This window comes from Heterodontus francisci, chromosome 23, assembly GCF_036365525.1.
Source record: "Heterodontus francisci isolate sHetFra1 chromosome 23, sHetFra1.hap1, whole genome shotgun sequence".
Lineage (NCBI taxonomy): Eukaryota > Metazoa > Chordata > Chondrichthyes > Heterodontiformes > Heterodontidae > Heterodontus > Heterodontus francisci.
In genome coordinates, this window is record NC_090393.1 from 64,290,503 (window position 1) to 64,316,925 (window position 26,423).

At 42.8% G+C, this 26,423-nt stretch overlaps 1 protein-coding gene across 1 annotated transcript in view; it reads left to right on the plus strand.

The window, feature by feature from the left end:
- The window catches only part of LOC137382879 (glutathione hydrolase 5 proenzyme-like), a 123,723-nt gene that overhangs the window by 56,031 nt on the left and 41,269 nt on the right, over window positions 1-26,423 (plus strand). The window contains exons 2-4 of the mRNA XM_068055431.1: window positions 433-563; window positions 9,558-9,647; window positions 14,538-14,739. Of these exons, the coding sequence (XP_067911532.1) occupies window positions 433-563; window positions 9,558-9,647; window positions 14,538-14,739 (423 nt within the window). The remainder of the gene's footprint in view (window positions 1-432; window positions 564-9,557; window positions 9,648-14,537; window positions 14,740-26,423) is intronic.

The window sequence follows — 26,423 nt, forward strand, 5'->3', positions numbered from 1 at the left end:
TAGTTTCCTGTGATCGTTTACTGATTTGAAATCTTATATAGCACACAGTTAACTCACAGGAAAGAAACTGGTCTTAATTCTGACTGAACTACATTACCATAGCAAAGGAAAGATTGCTGCCGCTATCAGGGGGTGAACATTGTGGGCAGCTTTTCCCGTTTCTGTTATTTTCACTAGGTCTAGTGCATAGAAGAAAACCAAAATGAATCTGTAATGGGCTTTTAATCAATCCCCACCCTTCTTGTGTTTCTATGACAGTCCTCTATTTGTTGTTCATCCAAGCATCACCCTTTTCATTATAAATGCATCTGCACACACGAATATCACAGAAATATGCTAAGCATTGTTACACGAATATTATTAGCAGTTATCTTTAAGCTTGGCTTACTGTGTTATCTGCATGTGACACATTCTTCCTGTTTATTGTTCCAGAAACATCCTGGAGCAGGGTGGATCAGCCGTTGATGGTGCAATTGCTGCACTGCTCTGTAGCTCCCTCATCAACCCCCAGAGTATGGGTATTGGCGGAGGAGCCATTTTCACCATTTATAGCGCATCGAAAGGTAATTTCCGTCAACGATTCAGTTGAATGCTTTGAATGCCTGTGGATGGGTTAGACTGTAATGTCCATGTACTTATTGAGTTGAAGCTGACCCTGGTGCATCTGGAATTCAGCAGCTGCTCACATTTAGGTTGAGTTTTCAATAGGCTTTCCAGATATTTCTAAAATCAAAACTCGATACAAAAAGTCTGTTAGGAAAAATTCTCTTTCACTATCTTTCTTTTGCACCTGATATAGAAGGATTAGTTATCTTTTGAATTAAAATATTTAAGAGGAAGCTAGATAAAGGGAGAAAGGAATAGAAAAAATTGCTGATAGGGTTATATGAAGAGGGGTGGGAAGAGGTTCATGTTGGGTGTTAACACTGGCACAGATCACTTGGGCCGAATGGCCTGTTTCGGTGCTGTGCATTCTGTGTAATTAATTTTCATCTGTAGCATAAAACAAATCTCTGAATAAAGCCATATTCTCACAGCTTGTCCTAGTCCTCCTCCACCCCATTTTGTTTAGAAATTGAATAGCCAGTCTGTAAAGGATAGAACACTGGAGTCTAGTCTTTATACATATACAAACCTTTATTGACTGGGACACAGAATTGCATCTTGTGCACCTCAAACCAACAATCGCACTTTCAACCTGCCCCTATATGTATGAGCACAGGCAAGTCCCAAATTAATATCCATTATCGGAATACAATGAAACATCCAATTGCTGAACAATTAACAGATTTAGAGAGATTCTCTCTCCAAATAAAGCAAAAATTAGACTTTATATGTACAACCAAAATTACAAAAAGAAAATCAAGACTTCCATACTCTGTACAAAGCATAACATTGCGAGACAACCCTTCTCTAGGACCCCTAACAATTTCTTTATACATGCAATTCTTTTAGTAAAATAATCACACAGCTGATGGCTTGAATCCACCCATTTAATTTTAGAGCTTTCCTTTCTCTCCAGTGTTTGTTTCAAGCCAGCAAGGTTAATCCGTAACCTTTACGCGGTTACATTTTTCGTAGAGTGTACATTATTCCACAATGAACGATTATTTACATAACATTCAAAGGTATATTATCTTCAGTACCCCCATTGTACGGAATATTATTTAAAATATTTCCCTCCCCAAGAGCCAGTGTTTCAGCAGCCACAGTACTTTAAACAATCCTTTTAATTTTCTTAGCTTCCCAAGCTGAAGAATAACATTTCCCAATCTCATACATGACAAATACTATGAAAGCTGCACTTGAATACCCATCAGGAAGATTAGCATGTGAAGCATTGCTAAAGATAACGAGCATCATGTTCTTTGGATCAGCTAAGGACGGGAATTAAGTACACATTTTCTAGATTTAATATTTATGGTATTTTATTTGCCCTTAAAATATCTTCTATTTTGGGGTGTTTCATCAATGTATTTGACCCCAACACATCAAAACTAGTTTCTAGCCTAGGCTAAGTGCACAACCAGTTTAATTGACCAATCAAGCTTCACAATTGCTCTGTCTCTTCTTTCGATATAACATAATCTTTCTGTGATGAATTAGTGTGATTAACCAGAATTGGAATAACACTCTTGAGATTGGATTGTTGATTCAAAGTTGTTCTAGACCTGCTCTGCTTAATATCTAAACCAATATATTTAAAAGCCCCAGAAGCTTGGCCTCCAATTTTAAATTCTACTCGAATCTTATTAATAACAGGTTTCTCAAATTCTGCAGTACTACCACATAAGAAATCAGAAACATGCATGATAAAAATGCCTGAAAGTTTTCCTTTATGATCCCCATAGAACATTGCAGGATCTGCTTTTAGTCAAACACAACCTATTTTAAGCAAAACAGATCTCATTGAAAAATACTAACACCCTGGAAGTATCATTCAGACCATAGAAGCATTTGTTTATTTTCCATAATTTTCTTCCTGCATTTGCTACCTCTTTGGGCAGATTCAGAAACACCTCTCTAAACACCTCTGCAGAAATGAGGCTTTTATGTCAATTGATCTACACTGCCAAGAATATGTGGCTGTAAGAGTTATTCTAGCCAGATTCTCTAGCCATTGGAAAAGCCCCTGGGAAGGACAGCATTACCCCTGAAATAATCAAGAGTGCCAAACCTGCTATACTCTCAGCTCTCCATGAACTGCTTTGCCTGTGCTGGGATGAGGGAGCAGTACCACAGGACATGCGTGATGCCATATCATCACCCTCTATAAGAACAAGGGTGACCGCGGTGACTGCAACAACTACCGTGGAATCTCCCTGCTCAGCATAGTGGGGAAAGTCTTCACTCGAGTCGTTTTAAACAGACTCCAGAAGCTGGCTGAGCGTGTCTATCCTGAGGCACAGTGCGGCTTTCGAGCAAAGAGATTTCGCCAGCTACAGGTGAAATGCCATGAACAACAGATGCCCCACTACATTGCTCTCATAGATCTCACCAAAGCCTTTGACCTCGTCAGCAGACATGGACTCTGCAGACTACTAGCAAAGATCGGATGTCCACCAAAGCTACTAAGTATCATCACCTCATTCCATGACAATATGAAAGGCACAATTCAGCATAGCAGTGCCTCATCAGACCCCTTTCCTATCCTGAGTGGCGTGAAACAGGACTGTGTTCCCGCAGCTACACTGTTTGGGATCTTCTTCTTCCTGCTGCTTTCACATGTGTTCAAGTCTTCAGAAGAAGGAATTTTCCTCCACACAAGATCAAATGGCAGGTTGTTCAACCTTGCCTGTCTTAGAGCGAAGACCAAAGTACGGAAAATCCTCATCAGGGAACTCCTCTTTCCTGACGATGCTGCATTAACATCTCACACTGAAGAGTGTCTGCGGAGACTCATCGACAGGATTGCGGCTGCCTGCAATGAATTTGTCCTAACCATCAGCCTGAAGAAAGCGAACATCATGGGACAGGACATCAGAAATGCTCCATCCATCAATATCGGCGACCACACTCTGGAAGTGGTTCAAGAGTTCACCTACCTAGGCTCAACTATCACCAGTAACCTGTCTCTTGATGCAGAAATCAACAAGTGCATGGGAAAGGCTTCCACTGCTATGTCCAGACTGGCCAAGGGAGTGTGGGAAAATGGCGCACTGACACGGAATTCAAAAGTCCGAGTGTTTCAAGCCTGTGTCCTTAGTATCTTGCTCTACATCAGCGAGGCCTGGACAACGTATGTCAGCCAAGAGTGATGTCTCAACTCATTCCATCTTCGCTGCCTCCGGAGAATCCTTGGCATCAGGTGGCAGGACCGTATCTCCAACGCAGAAATCCTCAAGGTGGCCAACATCCCCAGCATATACACCCTGCTGAGCCAGCGGCGCTTGAGATGGCTTGGCCATGTGAGCCACATGGAAGATGGCAGGATCCCCAAAGACACATTGTAAAGCGAGCTCGTCACTGGTATCAGACCCACCGGCTGTCTATGTCTCCGCTTTAAAGACGTCTGCAAACGTGACATGAAGTCCTATGACATTGATCACAAGTCGTGGGAGTCAGTTGCCAGTGATTGCCAGAACTGGCGGACAGCCATAAAGGCGGGGCTAAAGAGTGGCGAGTCGAAGAGACTTAGCAGTTGGCAGGAAAAAAGACAGAAGTATAAGCAGAGAGCCAACTGTGTAACAGCCCCGACAAACAAATTTTATCTGCAACACCTGTGGAAGAGTCTGTCACTCCTGAATTGGCCTTTATAGCCACTCCAGGCGCAGTTCCACAAACCACTGACCATCTCTAGGTGCTTACCCATTGTCTCTCGAGACAAGGAGGCCAAAGAAGAGTTAAAAAGGACTTTTAAGATTATTTTTCCAGCTGTGGGATAATCCACTCTAACATCTGTCTCACACAGTTTCTCTTCAAAACCCCTAGCTCCTTGTTTCACTTTAGTCTTTTTCAGTACAAATCCATCAATGAGACATCACTATCTGACTGACTGGTATCCATCTCAAATAAAACCTATTTCTGATTTTACTGAGTATAGGATGCGATGGCACCAAGGCCATACTTTCTTTTCCCTTTGTCAGGTGTCCACATATCAACTTCATTCTTCCACGAGTCATGTGGTTCAGATTCTGAGAACATCGAAGGGTAATCATGCTCTGACTGTTTGATCTTGCTTTCTGGATTTTCCACAATAGCTGCAAGAATTTCAAGTTTTATGTGTAAAAGGAAAAACAGTCATAGTTTCCAATCTTCACCATTATTACAATGTTAGAATTCGAATGGACACACCGTGAAGGAGAGAACATTGGAACCTAGTCTTTATACAATACAGACTTTTGTTGACAGATGCACATTGCATATTGTGCACCTCCGATCACCAAATGCTCTTTAAGAGTTCTATATAACTGAGCATAGATCAGGCCCCAATTTATACCCACAACCTGAATGCAATTAAACACCCAATTGATATGCAATTAACACTAGTCCAGTTCTGGACTGGGCAAAAGCTTGCAGCTGCACATTGCTACCCCATACTGCCAGACTGTTCACCGCAGTCCTAATTGTCTAAGGAATGCAGTCTTCAGTCTCTTTTTGATGCAGTCTGAAGCTTCCGCTGACTTTTTTTAAATCCGTGGCAAGGCCAGCATTCTTGCCCATCCCTAATTGCCCTTGAGAAGATGGTGGTGAGCTGCCTTCTTGAACCGCTGCAGTCCTTGCGGTGTGGGTACACCCACAGTGCTGTTAGGAAGGGAGTTCCAGGATTTTGACCCAGCAACAGTGAAGGAACCGCGATATAGTTCCAAGTCAGGATGGTGCATCCCCAACTTGTTACCCTCAGTGCTTCTTCCAAATGGTGTTCAATATGGAGGAGTACTGAGTCATTAGCTGAGGGACTGTGCAGTAGATGGTAATCAGCAGGAGGTTTCCTTGCCCAAGTTTGACCCGGTGCCATGAAACTTCATGAAATTCAAAGTCAATGTTGAGGACTCCCAGGGTTGCTGCCTCCTGACTGTATATCACTGTGCCACTACTTCTGGTTGATCTGTCTTGCTGATGGGTTAGGCCATACCCAGGAATGGTGATGGTGGTGCCTGGGACATTGTCTGTAAGGTATGATTTGGTGAATATGACTGTCAGGCTGCTGCTTGACTAGTCTGTGGGACAGCTCTCCCAATTTTGACACAAGTGCCCAGATGTTAGTCGACTGCCTAGGTCAATGTTAGATGGTCCGTCCAGTTTTATTCTTATTAGTCATTTTCATTTGATACAACTGAGTGGCTTGCTAGGCCATTTCAGAGGGCAGTGAAGAGTCAACCACATTGCTGTGGGTCTGGAGTCACATGTAGGCCAGACCAGATAAGCTCAGAAGATTTCCTTCCCTGAAGGACATTAGTCAACCAGGTGGGTTTTCACAACAACCTAGTAGTTTCACAGTCACCATTATTGTTACTAGCGTTTTATTCCAGGTTTATTTAATTAACCACTGTGGTGGGATTTGAACTCATGTCTCCAAATCGTTAGTCCAGACCTCTGGATTATTAATCCAGTAACAATACTACAGTGCTACTGTACCCCTGATGCCTGAGGCTTGACTGATGTCAGACATGCAGAATAGTGAGAGAGTCACCTGTTCAAATCTCCCGGGGTCTGATCTTTTCAGTGAAGGTGGATATTATGGTCACCTTTCACCTCGACAGTCTGGTTATTGAAATATTGCCCTAGGAAGTTGGCAATGTTTGGGCAGAAACAGCTACAAGATATATGGCACTTTTAACATGGAATATCCAATGTGCTTCACAGGGGCAATGAGCAAACAAAATGTGACACTGCGCCTCATAAGGAGATATTAGGGCAGGTGATCAAAAGATGGGTCAAGGGTGTAGGTATTAAGGAACATCTTAAAGGAGGAGAGAGAGGTAGGGAAGTTTAGGGAGGGGGAGGGAGAGAATTCCAGAGCTTAGAGGCTAGACAGCTGAAGGCACAAGCTGCCAATGGGGGAAGTGATGAAAATTGGGGATGCGCAAGAGGCCAGAATTGGAGGAGTGTAGAGATCTCAAAGAGGTGTCGGCTATTCTCCATCCATTATTTCAGCAAAGATGTTAATCCATTTAACATAGAGAGCGGTGTTCTACTGGCAAACAGCAGAATATCTCAAGGGCAATTAGGGGTGGGCAATAAATACTGGCCTGGCCAGTGACGCCCACATCCCATGAATGAATAAAAAAAATCTCTGCGATAGAGTTAATAGGCTCAATCGAGATTCTGTCAGCAGGTTACTCAACAATCCCACCAATGCTTGAATTGCACTGCTGTATCCATATTGTTTTAATTACAATGGCATTATTGAGACTGAGTATCAGAGATTCTCCCACAGACCTGTGGGATAATGAAGCAGGCACAGGAATGTTGAGATATATGGTAGTGATGGGTGTTATTGCTAAATCAGTGATAGTGCATGGGCCGCATGTTATTCCCCCCACCCGACATTAAGTTCCACCGTGTCCACAGCCCATTTCACTGACTACAGTGTGTACAGCACATCTCACTGTACTGTACACAGCCCATTTCACTGACTACAGTGTGTACAGCACATCTCACTATACTGTTCACAGCCCATCTCACTGACTACAGTGTGTACAACACATCTCACTATACTGTACACAGCCCATTTCACTGACTAGAGTGTGTACAACACATCTCACTATACTGTACACAGCCCATTTCACTGACTAGAGTGTGTACAACACATCTCACTATACTGTACACAGCCCATTTCACTGACTACAGTGTGTACAGCACATCTCACTATACTGTTCACAGCCCATCTCACTGACTACAGTGTGTACAACACATCTCACTATACTGTACACAGCTCATTTCACTGACTACAGTGTGTACAGCACATCTCACTGTACTGTACACAGCCCATTTCACTGACTACAGTGTGTACAGCACATCTCACTGTACTGTACACAGCCCATTTCACTGACTACAGTGTGTACAACACATCTCACTATACTGTACACAGCCCATTTCACTGACTACAGTGTGTACAACACATCTCACTGTACTGCACACAGCTCATCTCACTGACTACAGTGTGTACAGCCCATCTCACTGTACTGTACACAGCCCATTTCACTGACTACAGTGTGTACAGCACATCTCACTGTACTGCACACAGCCCATTTCACTGACTACAGTGTGTACAACACATCTCACTATACTGTACACAGCCCATCACACTGACCACAGTGTGTACAACACATCTCACTGTACTGTACACAGCCCATCTCACTGACTACAGTGTGTACAACACATCTCACCATACTGGACACAGCCCATCTCACTGACTACAGTGTGTACAGCACATCGCACCGTACTGTACACAGCCCATCTCACTGACTACAGTGTGTACAACACATCTCACCATACTGTACACAGCCCATCTCACTGACTACAGTGTGTACAACACATCTCACCATACTGTACACAGCCCATCTCACTGACTACAGTGTGTACAACACATCTCACCATACTGTACACAGCCCATCTCCCTGACTACAGTGTGTACAACACATCTCACCATACTGTACACAGCCCATCTCACTGACTACAGTGTGTACAACACATCTCACCATACTGTACACAGCCCATCTCACTGACTACAGTGTGTACAGCACATCTCACTATACTGTACACAGCCCATCTCACTGACTACAGTGTGTACAGCACATCTCACTATACTGTTCACAGCCCATCTCACTGACTACAGTGTGTACAGCACATCTCACTATACTGTTCACAGCCCATCTCACTGACTACAGTGTGTACAGCACATCTCACTATACTGTTCACAGCCCATCTCACTGACTACAGTGTGTACAGCACATCTCACTATACTGTTCACAGCCCATCTCACTGACTACAGTGTGTACAGCACATCTCACTATACTGTACACAGCCCATTTCACTGACTACAGTGTGTACAGCACATCTCACTATACTGTACACAACCCATTTCACTGACTACAGTGTGTACAGCACATCTCACTGTACTGTACACAGCCCATCTCACTGACTACAGTGTGTACAACACATCTCACCATACTGTACACAGCCCATTTCACGGACTACAGTGTGTACAGCACATCTCACTATACTGTACACAGCCCAACTCACTGACTACAGTGTGTACAGCACATCTCACTGTACTGTACACACAGTCCATCTCACTGACTACAGTGTGTACAGCCCATCTCAGTATTCTGTACACACAGCCCATCTCACTGTACTGTACACACAGTCCATCTCACTGACTAAATTGTGTACAGCCCATCTCACTATACTGTACACAGTACATCTCACTGGCTACAGTGCGTACAGCCCATCTCACTGTACTGTCCACACAGCCCATCTCGCTGCCTTTATTGTACACAGCCCATCTCACTGTCTATACTGTACACACAGCCCATCTCGTTGTCTGTACTGTACACACAGCCCATCTCGCTGCCTGTATTGTACACAGCCCATCTTGCTGTCTATACTGTACACACAGCCCATCTCGCTGCCTGTATTGTACACAGTCCACCTCGCTGCCTGTACTGTACACACAGCCCATCTCGCTGCCTGTACTGTACACATAGCCCTTCTCGATGTCTGTACTGTACACACAGTCCATCTCGATGCCTGTATTGTACACAGCCCATCTTGCTGTCTCTTCTGTACACACAGCCCATCTCGCTGTCTATACTGTAATCACAGCCCATCTCGCTGCCTGTATTGTACACAGTCCATCTCGCTGCCTGTACTGTACACACAGCCCATCTCGCTGCCTGTACTGTACACATAGCCCTTCTCGATGTCTGTACTGTACACACAGTCCATCTCGATGCCTGTACTGTACACACAGTCCATCTCGATGCCTGTACTGTACACACAGTCCATCTCAATGTCTGTACTGTACACACAGCCCATCTCGATGTCTGTATTGTATACTGCCTATCTCACTGACTATACTCTTTGTAACACCTGTTTTTTCTCTCCCTCAGGCCGTGTGACAGTGATTAATGCCAGGGAGGTCATCCCTCAGAACCTGAAGCCAAGTTCTTTCCCTAAGTGTGTTAGTTATCTGGAATCAGGTAATAAAATTTCTGCTAATAGAAAGTATCTTGTATCACTGACACAGGCATGAGGCTGAGGCTGGATATATGATTTCCACCGCCTCCCCCCAACAACGTCTCCCCTCAAGGCAGTGTTATGAAGGGGAGAGGGACAAGGTGAATGGGGTGGGGGATTGTGGAGGAAAAGGGTGGGGTGAGTGGGAGGAGGTGATTTGGCGATGGAGGGGGAATGGAGGGGCAATGGGATGGAGGGGGAGAGTGTGGTGGCCAGGGAGGAAGACGGAGGGTGGGTAGGGTGTGGCAGAGGGCAGGGGCCAGGTTGGAGGAGGGTAGGGGAAGGAGCAGGGTGAAGTGGGCTAGGGAGGAGGTTGGGGTGGGGGAGGGAGGAGGGTGGGGTGGGACTATTAGCTGGAAGTTTTTTGTGCACATACTGCTCCTCCATTTCCCACAAAAATAACTATACATTGGACATCGAGCACAGAAACACACCATTCAGCTCAACCCGTCCATGCCGGGGTTTATACTCCACTCAAACCTCCTCCTGTCTTTCCTCATCTACCTTTATCAGTATAACCCTCTTTTCCTGTCTCCATCATTTGCTTATCTAGCCTCTGCTTAAAAACACTTTTACTATTCTCCTCAACCACTCCCTGTGCTAGTGAGTTCTACATTCTCACTACTCTTTGAGTCAAGAAGTTTCTTCTGAATATCCTTTTTGATTTCTGGATGACTATTTTATACTGATGGCCTCTAGATTTGCTCTTCCCCACAAGTGGAAACATTCTATGTCTCCTTTATCAAAACGTTTTGTAATTTTAAAGACCTTTATTAAATCACCCCTCAGCTTCTATTTTTTAAGAGAAAGGACACCCAACCTGTTTATCCTTTCCTGATATCATCCTTGTAAATCTTCTCTGCACCCTCTCCAGTGCCTCTACAACTTTTGATAATATGGTGACCAGAACTGCACACAATACTCCAAATATGGTCTAACCAATGTTTGATGCAAGTTTGGTATAACTTCCCTACTTTTCAATTCTATCCCTCGACAAATAAACCCCAGTGCTTGGTTTGTTTTTCATGGCCTTGTTATCTTGTGTCGTTCCTTTTAGTGACTTATGTATTTGTTCTTCCAAATCCCTTTGCTTTTTATCCCTTTTACATTCTTCTTTTCTAAGTTATTTGTAATCTCCTTGTTTTTCTTGCCATAATGTAATATGTCATATTTATATGTGTTGAAGTTCATTTGCCAATTACATGTCCATTCTGCAAGTTTGTAAATATCTTCTTGTAATTTGAGTCCTCCTCAGTATTGAATATCACCACCCCCCCCCACCCCGCCCCCCCACCCCCTGGCAAATTGGTGTCAACAGCAAATGTAGAAATTGTGTTTTGATTCCAAAGTCCAAATCATTAATGTACATAGTGAACAGCAGTGTCCCAGCACTGATCCTTGTGGAACACCACTTCCCACCTTCTGCTGCTCTGAATAACTCCCCTTTACTCCCACACTGCTTTCAGTGTTTCAGGTAGCCAGCTATTCATTCTGCTACTTGTCCCCTAACTCCACATTTTCTGACTTTATTTGTTAATCTATTATGTGGTACCTTACTGAAGATCTTTTGAAAAATCTATTATTTGAAAATTACATCTATCACATTACCCTTGTCTACATTCTCTGTTACGTCTTCAAAAATATCAACAAGGTTGGTCAAAGAAGACTTTCCATTTTGAAATCCATGCTGATTATTCATTATTATATTTTTGGTTTCTAGATGTTCCCCTATTCTGTCCTTTAGGGGAGAATCCATAATTTTTCCTACTGTCAATGTTAAGCTGATTGGTCTAAAGCTCCTTGGACATGTTCTATCGCCCTTCTTAAACACAAGTATAAGATTAGCTATCTGCCAGTCTTCGGGCACTTCATAAAAGATTTTCCACGGCTGTGCCATGAACTGCCTCCATTGGTCCCTTGAAGGATCGCTGTCTGGATAGTTTAATGCCTAGTACGAATGGTGAAGTGTGCACGGCTCATACTCTGCCCACTGGCATCTGATAGTCGCAAATGGGGTCCGACACGCTAGGTCCCAGTAAGGAGAGATTCTGTGCTCCCGAGTCAGGGCCCAACCAGCTAAACTGATGGGATTGAACTCTGTCTGTCTGTAAGCTGAAATGACAATTGGATATTCACAGGAACATGGCTCATTGCATATAACTGCCCCAATATTGGCAGGAATTGGAAATCTACTGCTGGAAGGTCACTGGATGGCTGGAGTGGTAAATGGGCAATGTAGAGTTTAGTTTAGTTTAGTTTAGTTTAGAGATACAGCACTGAAACAGGCCCTTCGGCCCACCGAGTCTGTGCCGACCATCAACCACCCATTTATACTAATCTTATACTAATCCCATATTCCTACCACATCCCCACCTGTCCCTATATTTCCCTACCACCTACCTATACTAGGGGCAATTGCTAATGGCCAATTTACCTATCAACCTGCAAGTCTTTGGCATGTGGGAGGAAACCAGAGCACCCGGAGAAAACCCACACAGACACAGGGAGAACTTGCAAACTCCACACAGGCAGTACCCAGAATTGAACCCGGGTCGCTGGAGCTGTGAGGCTGCAGTGCTAACCAGAGAGCTGGATTAACATTAGAGACATAGAGTCGTACAACATAGAAAAAGGCCCTTCGGCCCACCGTGTCCATGCCGACCATAATGCCTATCTATACTAATCCCACCTGCCTACATTAATTCCATATCCCTCTATGCCTTGCTCATTCAAGTACCTGTCCAGATGCCTCTTAAATGTTGCTACTGTTTCTGCCTCCACCACCTCCTCAGGCAGCTCACTCCAGATACCCACTATTCTTTGTGTGAAAAACTTATCTTTTGATTCCCCTTTAAACCTCCTCCCTCTCACCTTAAATCTATGCCCTCTACTTTTAGTCACCCCTACCATTGGTAAAGATAAAATAAGTAATCCAAGATACTTTAAAATGAGTGAGTTCTGAGACTGAATGGTGTGCCCCTGTTACTGCTCTGCCCTTTTTGTTCTGAGACCTGGGGTAGGATTTTCACCCCATATGGAGCGAGTATGGAGGCAGGCACAAAAACTTGCACCACTGGCAGGCCTCCCAATTTGCCCTCACCAACCCACACCCAGGTCATTGTCCTGGAGGCAGGATCGGGGTCAGAAGGACTACCCGCCTGCAAGCAGCAGGTAGCCAATTAAAGTAAGTAAATGGCCTTTTAAAGTCTATTAAATTTTTCAGTCAGCCTGCGGGCCCCCAGACGCATTGGGAATTAGGTCAGCTGCCTGGAGGTGGCCTCCTGGCAGCAGACCGGGGGTCCAGTGCTCCAGGCAGGCTTTGAGGCCCTCCCCACCTACCTATTCGCAGCTGCAGGCCTATGGAGGGACACCACCTATGGAGATGTTCTCTTGCCACATTGGTGGCCTGGCATCTGTGGCTATCTTTTATTTTAACATTTGCTGAGAGGGTGCTTCAAGATGAGGGTGGCCTCTCTCTCTCTTAGCTGAAATAGCAGGCTGTAGCTACTTCCAAACTGGATGACCTCCTACTGGCCCTCCAGCTTTGACAGCTTGCCCGCTGTCCTTAATTGGATGGCAAGTCCACCCTCTGGTCACTAATTGGTCAGTTTGGGCAAATCACTGCCAAGTGACTGTTTCCCACACAGTGCGGGGTGGTAACCCCCATTTGACTCCAACGTCGGGGTCCTGACTGAAAATCCAAAATCCTACACCTGGATTTAGCTCACCCTGATAAGGGAGGCTTTCATTCTATCTACAATATCAACAATAACTTTCATTTATATATTGTCTTTAACATAATAAAATGTGTATACCTGAAAATAGAGACATGTTGTCGAAGCTTTTCGTCTTGCAATCATCGGGATAATATGCAAGAACAACAATGTAAGGGAAAACAACTTATACTGCATGAGAAGAGAGTGTTGATTGGTTGGCAAGTGAACTCTGATTGGTAGAGGTGTTGCCATGGCGAATGCACCAGTTTATGGCGACTGACAGTTAACTGCCAAGCTTTGTTTGAAATTTAAACCAGGCAGATTGACTCTGATTGGTCAAGGCATTTCCCTGAAGAATGAAACATATTACTCTGACAACCAATTTAAGATTGTCAGTAGGGCTTGCAGTGTGGCGCATTTGCACGTGCTGGAAGCTACATAGGGCCCTGCTCTTTGCAGACAGAAAGAATATGTACAAACATTGTGCCTGTTTCAGCTAAACAAAATAAGTGACAGCCATTCACTGGTTCATTCTTCAGGGCAATGCCTTGACCAATCAGAGTCAAGCTGCCTGGTTTAAATTTCAAACAAAGCTTGGCAGTTAACTGTCAGTCACCATAAACTGATGCATTCTCCATGGCAATGCCTCTACCAATCAGAGTTCACTTGCCAACCAATCAGTACTCTCTTCTCATGCAGTGTAAGTTGTTGTTTTCCCTTACATTGGTTATTCCTGTGGATTGTCCTGATGAGTGCAAGATGAAAAGCTTCGACAACATGTCAATATTTTCAGCAATTCTCAAGTTCCTTACTACTGAACAACTATAATAAAATGTCCCAAAGTGCTTCACAGGAACATTTTCAGACAAAATTTGACACTCCAAGGAAGGAGACATTAGGACAGGTGACCGAACACTTAGTCAAGGAGATAGGTTTTAAGGAGCATCTTAAAGAAGGAGAGAGGGGGCAAAACAGAGAGGTTTAGGGAGGGAATTGATGCGAGCAGAGATTTGTGCATCAGAGCCATTGGTTCTGTTGTTTAATGCAGCTCAGCTGCTTTCAATGAATAATTAGGATGGTTTGTCACCGATGCATGAAGTATTAAGGTGATGTGTGAATGTGTTAACTGTGCTGCAGGTCCAAGTACCCAATGGATTGGTGTGCCCGGGGAACTGCGAGGTTACTGGGAAGTGCACAAGAAATTTGGGAAATTACCCTGGAAATCTCTGTTTGAACCTTCAATACAACTTGCAAAAAGCGGATTCCAGCTCCCAGTGGCGTTAAAGGGTTTTCTACTACATCCAAAATTGCGTCCTAAAATAATCAATTCATCACTAGGGTAAGTAAATAGTCCTGCACCAGGTAGTGTGACTGCTCTGAGCTATGCCTAGTGATCCTACAACACTCAATATTTCAGTCAAACACTTAGAACAATAGCGTACATTTATATAGCACCTTTAAAATAGTAAAATGCCCCAAAGCGCTTCATAGGAACGTTATCAGTCAAAATTTGACACCAAGCCACATAAGGAAATATTAGGGCAGATGACGAAACGCTAGGTCTAAGATGTTTTAAGGAGTGTCTTGAAGGAGGAAAGAGAGGCAGAAAGGTTTAGGGAGAGAATTCCAGAGTTTAAGGCCAAAGTAGCTGAAGGCACGGCCACCAATGGTGGAGTGTAGAAAATTGGGGATGTGCGAGAGGCTGGAATTGGAGGAGCGCTGATATCTCGGAGGGTTGTAGGGTTGCAGGAGATTACAGAGATAGGCATCAGTTTCACTGCTGAATGGAACAGAACTAGATCCACTCGTAAAGTGTGAAACAGTGGGCTGGGTTTTCCCTACAGTCTTTGGCACCCCACCATCAGGGTCAAATGGGGGTCAGAAGCCCGCACTGTGTGGGGAACGGTCAACTGGCTGTGATTTTCCCCGAACTGGCCAATTAATGGCCAGAGAGTGGGCTCACCATCCAATTAAGGGAGGTGGGCAGGCTGCCAAAGCTGAAGGGCCAATAGGGGGCCCTCCAGCATTGAAGAAGTAGCAGGCTGCCTTTTCAGGTAAGAGAGAGAGAGAGAGAGAGAGCACCTCAAGATGACCAAGCCCTCTCTCCAACGTTTTTTTAAGTGTAAATAAAAAAAAAGCCCTTAGCAGCCATTGTGTAGGGGGAGGGCCTCTAAGCCTGCCTGGATTGCTGGCCCCCCTCTGGTCTGCTGCCGGGAGGCTGTCTCAAGGCAACTGGCCTAGTTCTTGATGCCTTTATTGGATCCACAGGTCAAGTGGAAAATTCCAGTCAGCTGCTTACAATTGGCTTTAATAAGATTTTGTTACAAACAGGTAGTTCATTTTGAAAACAAATTTCTTTACATTTTCAACAACTTGTCTGTAAGCAGATTGTGATTTACATTTTTCCCTTTTTGTTTTAAAAAAAAGGAAAATCCTGATGCCATACTTTTCCACTCCCTCAGTTTGTGAGCCCAGACTTTTAAAGGACAGCAACAACACTGTTGTTATAGTTAAAACAAAGAAGTAAGATTTATTAACACACACTCGTAAACTTGGGAAGGGGTTAACTTCGCAACGCATGCTCACAAACATTCAAGGAAAGGTAAAGGCATCAAAAGGACAAGGACATTTGCCAAGTAAAAAATAGCTTAATTATAAACTGACGGGGGGCCCAGTTGAAACCAGAGTCTGCTTGTTTTACTAATGTAAAAGTCCAAAGCTGGATTCAACTGACTGGAAATGCCGGGTCGGGTAGGAGTCGTTGGAAATCTCTTCTCTTACACTTTCTTCTTAGGCACTTTCAGAGATAAGATGAGGCAGCTTAGTTCCTGATTTCACCCCGTTTTTGATGAAGAGACAGTGGCAGAGAGCAGAGAGATTTTCTTGCTGCTTTGCAGACTGTGGCTTCTTTCCTTCTTCTTGCAGGCAGGCCTCAAGATAACCAGGTGTACACCTTCCAGGCAGCTTCTTCCTTGAACGATCTGTTCCCTCCAACTGAAACTGTTTCAAAACCAGGCAGGCTGAAAAAGGTGGCTTCTAGGTCATGTGACTGCACCCCTTCAAGTAGCTGTCCGACCTCCTGTTGGTGAAGTGATCGCCACCCCCCTCTCCATTTTAGCACGTTGAACACAGAAGTAAATCAACTTAAACATGCTGTGTATAATGGAAGTTGACAATAACACCCAAGTGTACAAAAACACAATTTACAGTTGGTTCTCATCCGTTCATGACACCTTTAAAGAGGTGAATTGGCCAACCACTGATTGTGGTGGGTAGCCCTGCTGCGCCCACCAATCCATCCCCCCATCCCCACCATCCAGCCTCCAGGAAAGTGGCCCAGGGGTGGAATGGTGCCAGGAAACTGGCACGCCAGCTGGAAACACAAATTTACACCCCCTCCTCCCTCTGTGCTTGCCCCCATCGGGCCTAAAAATTCAGCCCAGGAGTTCACACAATACTTCAATGCCTATAGAACATTCTAGCATCAGACTCAAAGCAATAACTTTGACTCATCGCATTGGTGATAGGATTTCTTGCTAGCTGTTCTCAAAAAATCCTCTTGAGAAATTGGTAGTTGAGGCATTTCCATTGACCAGGAGCTCTGCAGGTCATTTAAGTAAGCTCACTGTTGTGTCAGGGAAGGGGACTACCTGCACAGCATGCCCATTAGCTTCCCATTTATATGAGTGTATATTCTAGAATGATCAAGCGTGCACCTTGTGTATGCAGTAGTCCTGGAGCTTGTATTGAAAGTTCTGTATATCCATTCTCACTCACTCCCTCACTGCTAATGTGGACATGTTTTTGTCCAGATTTCTTGGTAAATTAGTAAAATATTCTTTTTTTAAATCTACTTGAATAAATTAATGGGAAAGTATTATATTCACTCCTAAAGATCCCTTACTCTGCTCAAACAACGTGCGTCAGTTCCTACCTCACTTAAAAATTTTAAAAAATAATTATGTAGTGTCTTGCAAAACCACAGGTTTCCAAAGTTCTTTACAGTCAATGTGACTCTATGGTAACATGCCCACCTTTGGGTCAAAGCTTGTGAACTCCAGAGATTTGAGCACAAAATCCAGTGTAGTACTAAAGGAGTGCTGCACTGTTGGAGATGCCATTTTCAAATGAGACACTAAACCGGGGTCCTGCCTGTCCTCTCGGGTGGATGTGAACAATCCCATCACACCCTTTCAAAGAAGAGCAGGCAAGTTCTACCACAGCCAATATTTAACCCTCAATCAGTAGCAGTAAAACAGATTCTCTGATCATAATCTCATTGTTGGTTGTGGGAGCTTGCTGTGCACAAATTGACAGCTGTGTTTCCTACATTACAAATGACTACACTTCAAAAGTGCTATGGGATGCCCTGAGGTTTTGAAAGGTGCTATATAACTGAAAATCCTTCTTTGCAATACTTTGGCTGCAAATTCCTCTAAGCATTCATTTTATTCCCAGTCCAGTAAACACTGAGATGGAGGATTGTATCATTCAAGCAGCCTCTTTTATTTTGTATGTCCAACAAAACCCCTTCCTGTTGTTCTCCGATTATAATTCTGGGCTTTAACTTCTGTCTGGGTATGGGTTAATACATTTATGTAACATTCCTTCATGTGCTATATTAGCCCAGCCATTAACTCATGATGGGTTAAATAGAACTCACAAAGGAGTTTTACACAAACTTTATAACCAGTACTGTATCAGAGAATGTTAAGCCTTTTGAAAGTAACTACACTAAGTGCTTCCCAATCCCTGTGTATTGTGTGGTCCTACTCCATATTTAAATCATGCACAACTCTAGTGAACTTGCAGAGTTCCACAAGGAAATGGTATGCCTGAAACCTCTGGTTTAGGAGGAGTGGGGGTTGGTGAGGATGGTTCATTTATGGTTGGATTTTGGGGTTGAACGCAGGCTGCTGGAAGTGTGGCCCATTGTGTTTCAAATGCAGACTTCCCAAGGCAATCAACTGCAGAGGAACTAATCACTACTAAAAAAATACAAACTAGATCTTTGTAGATTTGATACATTAGCCGTTCCCATAATGTTGTGGCAAAGTGCCACTGCAAAGTAACCTCCCCACCGAAGTGGGTGTTCCAGTACTGTTGGAAATAGTGTGTGACCACCCTGGAATTTGGGATGGAATCTGGACCAACTGAAAATTCTGTCCCTATCATACTTCTGGTAGATGAGTGTGTCTCCAGGAATTTTGAAACCCTATATACTCCTTTCTCATTAGCAGTTCTCCGAGTATGCAATCTTGTGTGACAGATTCGTCCATATCGATCTTGCAGCCTGTCTGCTGTGTGCTGTGGTTAGTTTTCTCAGGGAAACAGCAGACAAGCTTTAGAGAGACCGTTGGAGACTGCCACCTAGCAGGCAGGATTAACATTTTTTACTTACCCGAAGGAGCAGGAACACTCCCCCTGGTTCTACATTAAACTGCCAGCCACTACTCATCTGCTCCCCTCCCCCTCCAGCCCACACCACAACCACCCCCACCACTCCCCAGGCCTGATTGCCTTCTCCTCTTCTCATCTCGCCCTGCAATTAGTCAAGAAGCAGCCGGCCACATTTACCCCCCACAACCACGGAGAGATGCTCTGGGGCTGTTACTGGTGCCTGCAGCTTGATTATCCTAATGAAGCTGGCAGTCTGTCGCTGGCTTCATTGGGCGTGGGCACAGTGTGTTCCACCAGGATCAAACCCCAATTCAGGCATCATCCGGTTTATAGGTTTATTGTGCATCTGTGAACTGTGATTCAGATTGCACAATCTCCTGCATGACTCTGCAGTCAGCCTTATATTGAAAGAATTTGTATTTATAAAACATCTTCCGTGTCCTCAGGACATCCCAAAGCATTTGAATGCCAATTAATTACTTTTGAGGTACAGCTACTGTTGTAGCCAAATGCACCAATCAAGTTGCACACAGTAAGGTCCCACAAATACCAATGAGTTAATTAACCAGATCATTTGTTTTGATGGAGTTGCTTGATAAATCTTGGTGAGGTCACCAGGAGAACTACTCTGCTCTTCTTTAAATAGTGCTACAGGAACTTTTACATCTACCTAACAGGGATGACAGTTTCATATCTTATCTGAAAGACAGCACGTCTGAAGTGTCCGCTGGGATTATGTGTTCAATTCTTTGTCATGGAGCTTGAACCCATGACCTTTCAAGTCAAAATGAGAGAGTTTTACGTTACGATCAAGTGAGGAGAGGTCAAAGTGCTCCTGTCCTGTCCCTCTCCTTGTTTGACCGCAACAGGTTTTATTTATTTTTTTAAAGTGAATGTACTTGCTAATTCAATGAGTATTTAACTATTTACATGTTCTGATCATAAAAAGAACCAATCAGACAGGTTTCCTTGAGTTTAACAAAGAAAGAGATTAGCTTTATTTACTTTAACCAATCTAAGTAAAATAGTAAACTATGTTCCAACTTTCACACACACACATACAAACACACATTCTCTTGAGGTTCACACACACAAATACGTTACAGGGTGGGGAAGGATAGATTGGTTGGATTAGAGTCCAGAGCAATAAAAAAGGGGTATACAGTCTGTGAAGTTTGGTGACTCGGCTGGCTTCTGGCTGATCTCGGTGGTCCTGAGGCTTCCGGCTTGCAGATGTGGCCTGCTGATTCGGTGGTTCTCCTGGAGAACAGCGAGGCAGATAATTTCCTTCATGGGGTCTCTGTTGGCAGCAGTGATAGGCCTAGGTGGTTATGTGCAGTAGGTAGCTTTCGAAGCTTGTAAGGTGGACTGGAGATGTTGTGCCTAACAGGCACTCTACTCTTAAAGAATCCATGGAATCCGATTGGTGAAAGGTATCTCAATATTATATTCACACACTAAATTATCAAGTACAAGCTCTCACTACTTGTACAGTATACTACCCGCCAAGACACGAGGTGATCAGTCTCAGACTTGCGGCTGCTCTTCTGTTCTCTGAGCCCCTGGCTCAGGCTATCTTCTCAAGTGTTCTTCCCCGGGGTTCTCGTACCTTTCTCAGTTTCAGTCAGGGGTTCAATCTTGTTTCTAAGACCCGCCCCTCTTACTTACTCATAGGGGTCTGGTATAATGACATAATGATAATTCCTTATTTGGCTCAGTGAGAACCTGTTCAAAACTTCACAGTTTCCCATTGTCTAATATGAGTTTAATCATATCTGGTGTCCATGACAACTCTGGTTTCTGGGATCCTCCTCAATACTTTTTCTATAATCATATCTACAACTCTTTAGCCATCAGTGTGCTGTGGCCTCTTTTACCCATCCTCCCTTCAACACACTGTTCATTGTTGTGTTACTGGCCCCTTTGTTTTTAATTAAATTCTTATTTGTTTTTACTGGGTCTACAGTCCCCCTTTGATCCTGCAGGGCTGTGTCTAAGGGATCACACTCTCATGTCTCTTCGGTAGCACACTTGTACAATTACAATTTCATTTTCAAAGCAAAAGCATAAGCAGTGTAATGTTAAAGAAAGCACCATTTAAACATCACTATTACATAATCAATCATTTGTGCGAACATAATAGTCACAATTTCACTTTTAGAGTACATTGATCATTCATTAATTCATTTTAAGTATATACAAATAGGTTACACAATTACCCTTGTGTGGCATAACTAATTGTCTATCCTTTTATAGAGTAAGTTCGAATACTGATTGCCTTTAAGGTAGCTGTCCATCCTGTGTTCATACATCTCTCACATCGCCTAATTAATTTCTTAAATTGCCAAATTAAGTATGTCACATATAACACCATGACACCCAAAACCACTTTTAGGACATGGGCGATAATTCTAAACCAGGGGTGTATTGACCCCCAGTTCCATAAGTCCTCCCACCAAGTAGAATCGTTTATCTCGTCAATCTCATCTTGTAGCATCTTCGATTGTTGTTCCAGATTGTAGTACACTACAGCAATGACTTCTCGCTGCTGTCTCTCTTTACCCAAGCGTGTGGGCAATGGCTGAATAGTATATTCATAGTCCTCGTTGTAATTTGTCAAATCCTCCTTAATACTTTCTGTCACAGTTATCGTTGCTGTCTTTCGTTTATAGATGTCTACCAACTTCATCTTCCCTACTCTGGTTGGTATTTGTTGGTTAAAACAAAATATACTGTTGCTGACCGGACAAGTCCGGTTATATCCATACTGGTACTCCTCCGCCGTGGTGGTTAAGCAATATCTCCCCTTTCCCATATAGGCCACATGGGTTAGCCCTGACAATGCTTTCCTAGTTTCCATGGTGCAATTCACAGTGGCATTAAATCCACATTTTGATTCTGCCGTTTTATATATAGGATGAGGACATATGACCACCTGGTTTTCCAGACTACACTCAAACAATGTTGTTCCAACTACCTCTTTTCCAATTTCCATAATGTAGGGTAAAATATCATAGTATTTTATATAATCTTTTCCCCTTATCACCCCGATATTTTCTACTTCATGTAATTGTATCCCTAACTTATCTCTCAGAATTACAGGTATTCCCAACACTATTCCAATACTCATAGATCCTGTATTTACACATTCCTGACCTTTCCATACCTTAAGTTTTCTGAGTTGGTACCTGATAATTTTATCATTTGTGTGACTAGCTAAGTCCTCCAACTGGGTGTAATTGATCCAAACTGGTACCTGTCCTGCATCAATTTACCTCCAATTTTCCCGAGTTTGTTCTAACATCCACGGACTATATGTACTACAAACACTTTCATTATTTGAAATGTCGTGGACCTCCTTTACCTTTTCTATGATATCATTAATAGTATGAGCATAACCTTCCCGTACTCTCACCAGTCCTGTCACTGTTTTTGACAGATCCTGACCTACTTCAGCAACACCACTTCTGTGCCTTTTGTTTCTTTTTCAAAATATCTTTTACTAGCTGGCTGAGAGTTCTAACCTTCCGGTCCACATTTTCCAAATCTATAGTATTGACAATTGAAGTTCCTGTATTAAGGACTGTGGCTGCATCATTCACTAAACTACGTTTACGTTTCTTTCCCTTTACTATTCCCTTATTACCAAATTCCTGTCTAAACAATTGTTGCAGTAGTATCTTGTACAACTCTTGGGTCTTCTCAGGGCACCAGTCAGGTAGCTGGATATCTGAGATATTCAATATTACCAGTACCAACTCATGCTGTATATTATCATATACAATTTTATTCGCTTTTATTATCGCAAGTCCATTTTCTGGTCCTGCAGTTAAGGCAGGGCAAGGGAGATCAGTCACTTGTGGCTGCTGGGTCGTAACCTTACTCGTCGGTAATTTGGATGTGGGGGTAACGATGGGGGTTGGTGCTTCTTGTCCGTTTAATCTCACAACCTGGAATAGGAACTGTCCTTTTTTATTTTCCCCAACACAATAGAGCCAATAGCCCCTATTGTTTTGTGGTTTCACACCTATTGATTGGTTTTTACAGTCTTTATCATCACACTGCCATACAGGGAATTTGGGGGCCCCCTGGTGGGTTCCTTTTGGGCATTCGACACATACCCACTGTCCGATAGTAACATTTACAAGAAAGACCCACCCCAATCCATCCTCCTGTACATGTAATCCACACCCTGTCTGCCTAATCCCATCCTCCACTGTAGAGGAAACATCAACATAAAACATTTTGAGTGCTGGTTTGATTGCTGGCTCCTTCCCTTGTACACCCCCCAATGATTTTGACACAAAAGGTCCCTAAAGGGCCTTTGCTGTCAAAACCTGACACACCTGGTAGATTAAATTGTCCACTAAAATAAAAGCAAAATACTGCGGATGCTGGAAATCTGAAATAAAAACAAGAAATGCTGGAAGTACTCCGCAGATTAAATTGTCCGCCAGGCACATAGTAGTTTTTTTTTCAGGAGATTATATAAAGGGGCTGGCTTTAAGGCAAATCCATCAGTAAGGTTCCTGTGATACCCAACTAGGCCCAAAAATGATCTTAGGGCTTTAATATCTTGCGGTAGGGGGAGTTTGAGGATCCTCTGTATTTGCATCTGCTCTATCTCATGCTTTCCCTGTATTATTACTATTCCCAAATAGGAAACCTTTTCCTTCATGATCTGTGCCTTTTTAGGCTTAACTTTCACTCCGACTTTCTGGAAGAAGGTGGAATATTGAGGGACTATTATGAAATGCCTGGGGAGATACGTCCAGGTGTACTGTTGTCCCTGGAACGTAAACGCAAATTTACATTGACACTCTTGTGACAGTGGTATGGACCAGAATCCATTGCTAATGTCCAACACAGTAAACCACTGAGACTGTTTTTTAAAAAACTTTGATTGTCCTCTTAAATATCAGATACATTTCCCTTTGAGTGCTTTAAATAATCACTCATATCAATTAAATTGTGTTTATCGATTCCAAATTCTTGTGCCCAGACTTTGTGGTATTGCATTTTTTACATTAAAGACAGAAGTGATTGCAACTATCTCTCCTTCTCAAGCAGTTTGTCTCATTGATAAAGATGCTGGGACATTTGATGTCTGCAGTTAAGTTCTTAAATTCTTAAAGCTGCTGGATCTCTTGCTGTGGCATCAGCTCTCATGTGGCCTTGGAACCTACCATCACTTGCTTAAAAAAAACAGAAAGAATTCATTGTGGCTCTGCCTCTGAGCCCAATGGGTTAATTTGTCCAATTCTATCTGTCAATTTAGAAATTTAAGATTTAATAATGTCCAATATACATAAATGTTACTCTCAGCAATGCAAAAATTGTGAGGTGGATTAAATGGAAAAACAATAGCTGCAGCAGGGGTAATTTCTTTGTTTGCCTCCAAGGGGGCGGAGCAAAACATTCTCAGCTGCGTCACTTTACGTAACCTTATTTTCTGATCGAAAAGAACTACACTCCATTTTAAACTTTTTTTCAATCCTTTTGGTATCCTTAGGGTTTGAAAAAAACAGAATCATTAGTAACTTTATCAGCTTCAAAAGAAAGCATCTCAATCAAGAAAGACAGCATTTTAGATTAAACTGCAATTGTTTTCAAACTTTTAGCATCTTGTGTAAGAGATTTCTAATCCAAGGATTTTTTATTTTTTATAACAAAGATGATTCCAAATTCCAATTTACTGCAATAAATATTTAAAAATCAAAACTGCCAATGTTATACGAACGAGTCTTATGTCCGGAACTGAAGACTCCTCCAAAACTTGACATAATAAACTTGAAAGTTAATTGTGGCCACAAATGAAATTTCCAGTTTTTCAACTTAACAGGTTAGTTAACCTTAATAGTATGAACTTAACTCAGACTTATTGACTTATAATACTTATTAACTACACACAGAACAGAATAGCAAGTGCTTTTTTCTTTAAAGATAGGGAAATTACGTCATTTTTCTTGTTCTTTCTTCAGACGCCTTTTCAAATGCCTGTAATAAAATCAAAAACCAAAGAAAAAGTTATTTAACATTCTTAAAACAAAAGATTTAATGCCAGCTTCTTAAACAAACTTTAAACAGACAGCATCTTTCCTATTAGATTAGAGATACAGCACTGAAACAGGCCCTTCGGCCCACCGAGTCTGTGCCAAACATCAAACACCCATTTATACTAATCCTACACTAATCCCATATTCCTACCAAATATCCCCACCTGTCCCTATATTTCCCTACCACCTACCTATACTAGTGACAATTTATAATGGCCAATTTACCTATTAACCTGCAAGTCTTTTGGCTTGTGGGAGGAAACCGGAGCACCCGGAGAAAACCCACGCAGACACAGGGAGAACTTGCAAACTCCACACAGGCAGTACCCGGAATCGAACCTGGGTCCCTAGAGCTGTGAGGCTGCGGTGCTAACCACTGCACCACTGTGCCGCCCCTATATCTCCTTTGTTTATCCATCTCTCCCTTAAACCAATATCCAATTCCTGTCATTTGCTACTTAAAACAGTCAGTGAAACATGTCTTTAATCTAAACTCCAAAAAAACTAGAACAGATTTGAAACTTGAACTCCAATTAAGGAAGTGTTTTAAACTTCAAATTGGATTTCTGCAAGACATCTTCAGACCTTCAAGGCTGAAGCTTATCTCTTAGAAAATTGTTCATTGCCTTTTCACAGTTGCAAAACTAACTTTTAAAATAAAAATAAAACTTTAACTTAGAATATAATTCAATTTTATATCCCATTACTGGGTGCACAATCTTAAATTGAAATGAATACACTCAACAATCACTTTTCACACTCATTCAATTCCAAACAACTTAGAAAATTGATTCCTGTAATGGGTTATGAATTCAAAGTACCAAAATCTCGTCAGATTCCCTGTCCCGATGTCAAGCAACACACAGCTTCAACTAATTCACAACCAAAACATGACTCAAGGTTCTCACAAAATATACACGTGTAAAAACAGAAAAAGTAACAGACTCGTTCTTTCAACATCAAAGTCAGACAACAAAGAGTTAACGACTTTCAGTTCCATAGAACACAGGCTGCAAATTGCAAGGACATTCATTTCATACATGGAAGCTTCCAACATTCACACATTCGAATCAAAAGACACAGTAGCTTATTTTTACTCACTTGAAATTTCACTAAATTTCTTTTTATGTCACTCTGCCATAAACTTTGTCATGGAGCCTTCTGGCCTTATCTGCCCAGTTGGCCCAATTAAAATTGTCATTGTCATCATCCTCCCTATCCACAAAAGTGCATATTATGCCCCTCTGTGCTGAGAGTTGAGACTGTAGTTTATATGTCTAGTCCTGACATTTGGTATGATCCATTGACTGGTATACCCACTCCTTCTCTAAGTGGTGCAGAACCGTCATTGTGATCTGTAAGTCAGAGCATTTCTGTTCCGCTCCTGTGAGCTATTCCTTCGCCTTGTCTGCTTCCCTCTCAGCCTTACTGCGACTGTACTCATACGGCCAGAGACTGGAATTGGATTAAATGCACTACCTATGCTGAACTAACTGACTCTGCCTTCAGGGCCCTATCATGCCACTCAGCAGTGGCTTTCACTAACTTAGGCGCCCATTTGGCTTGG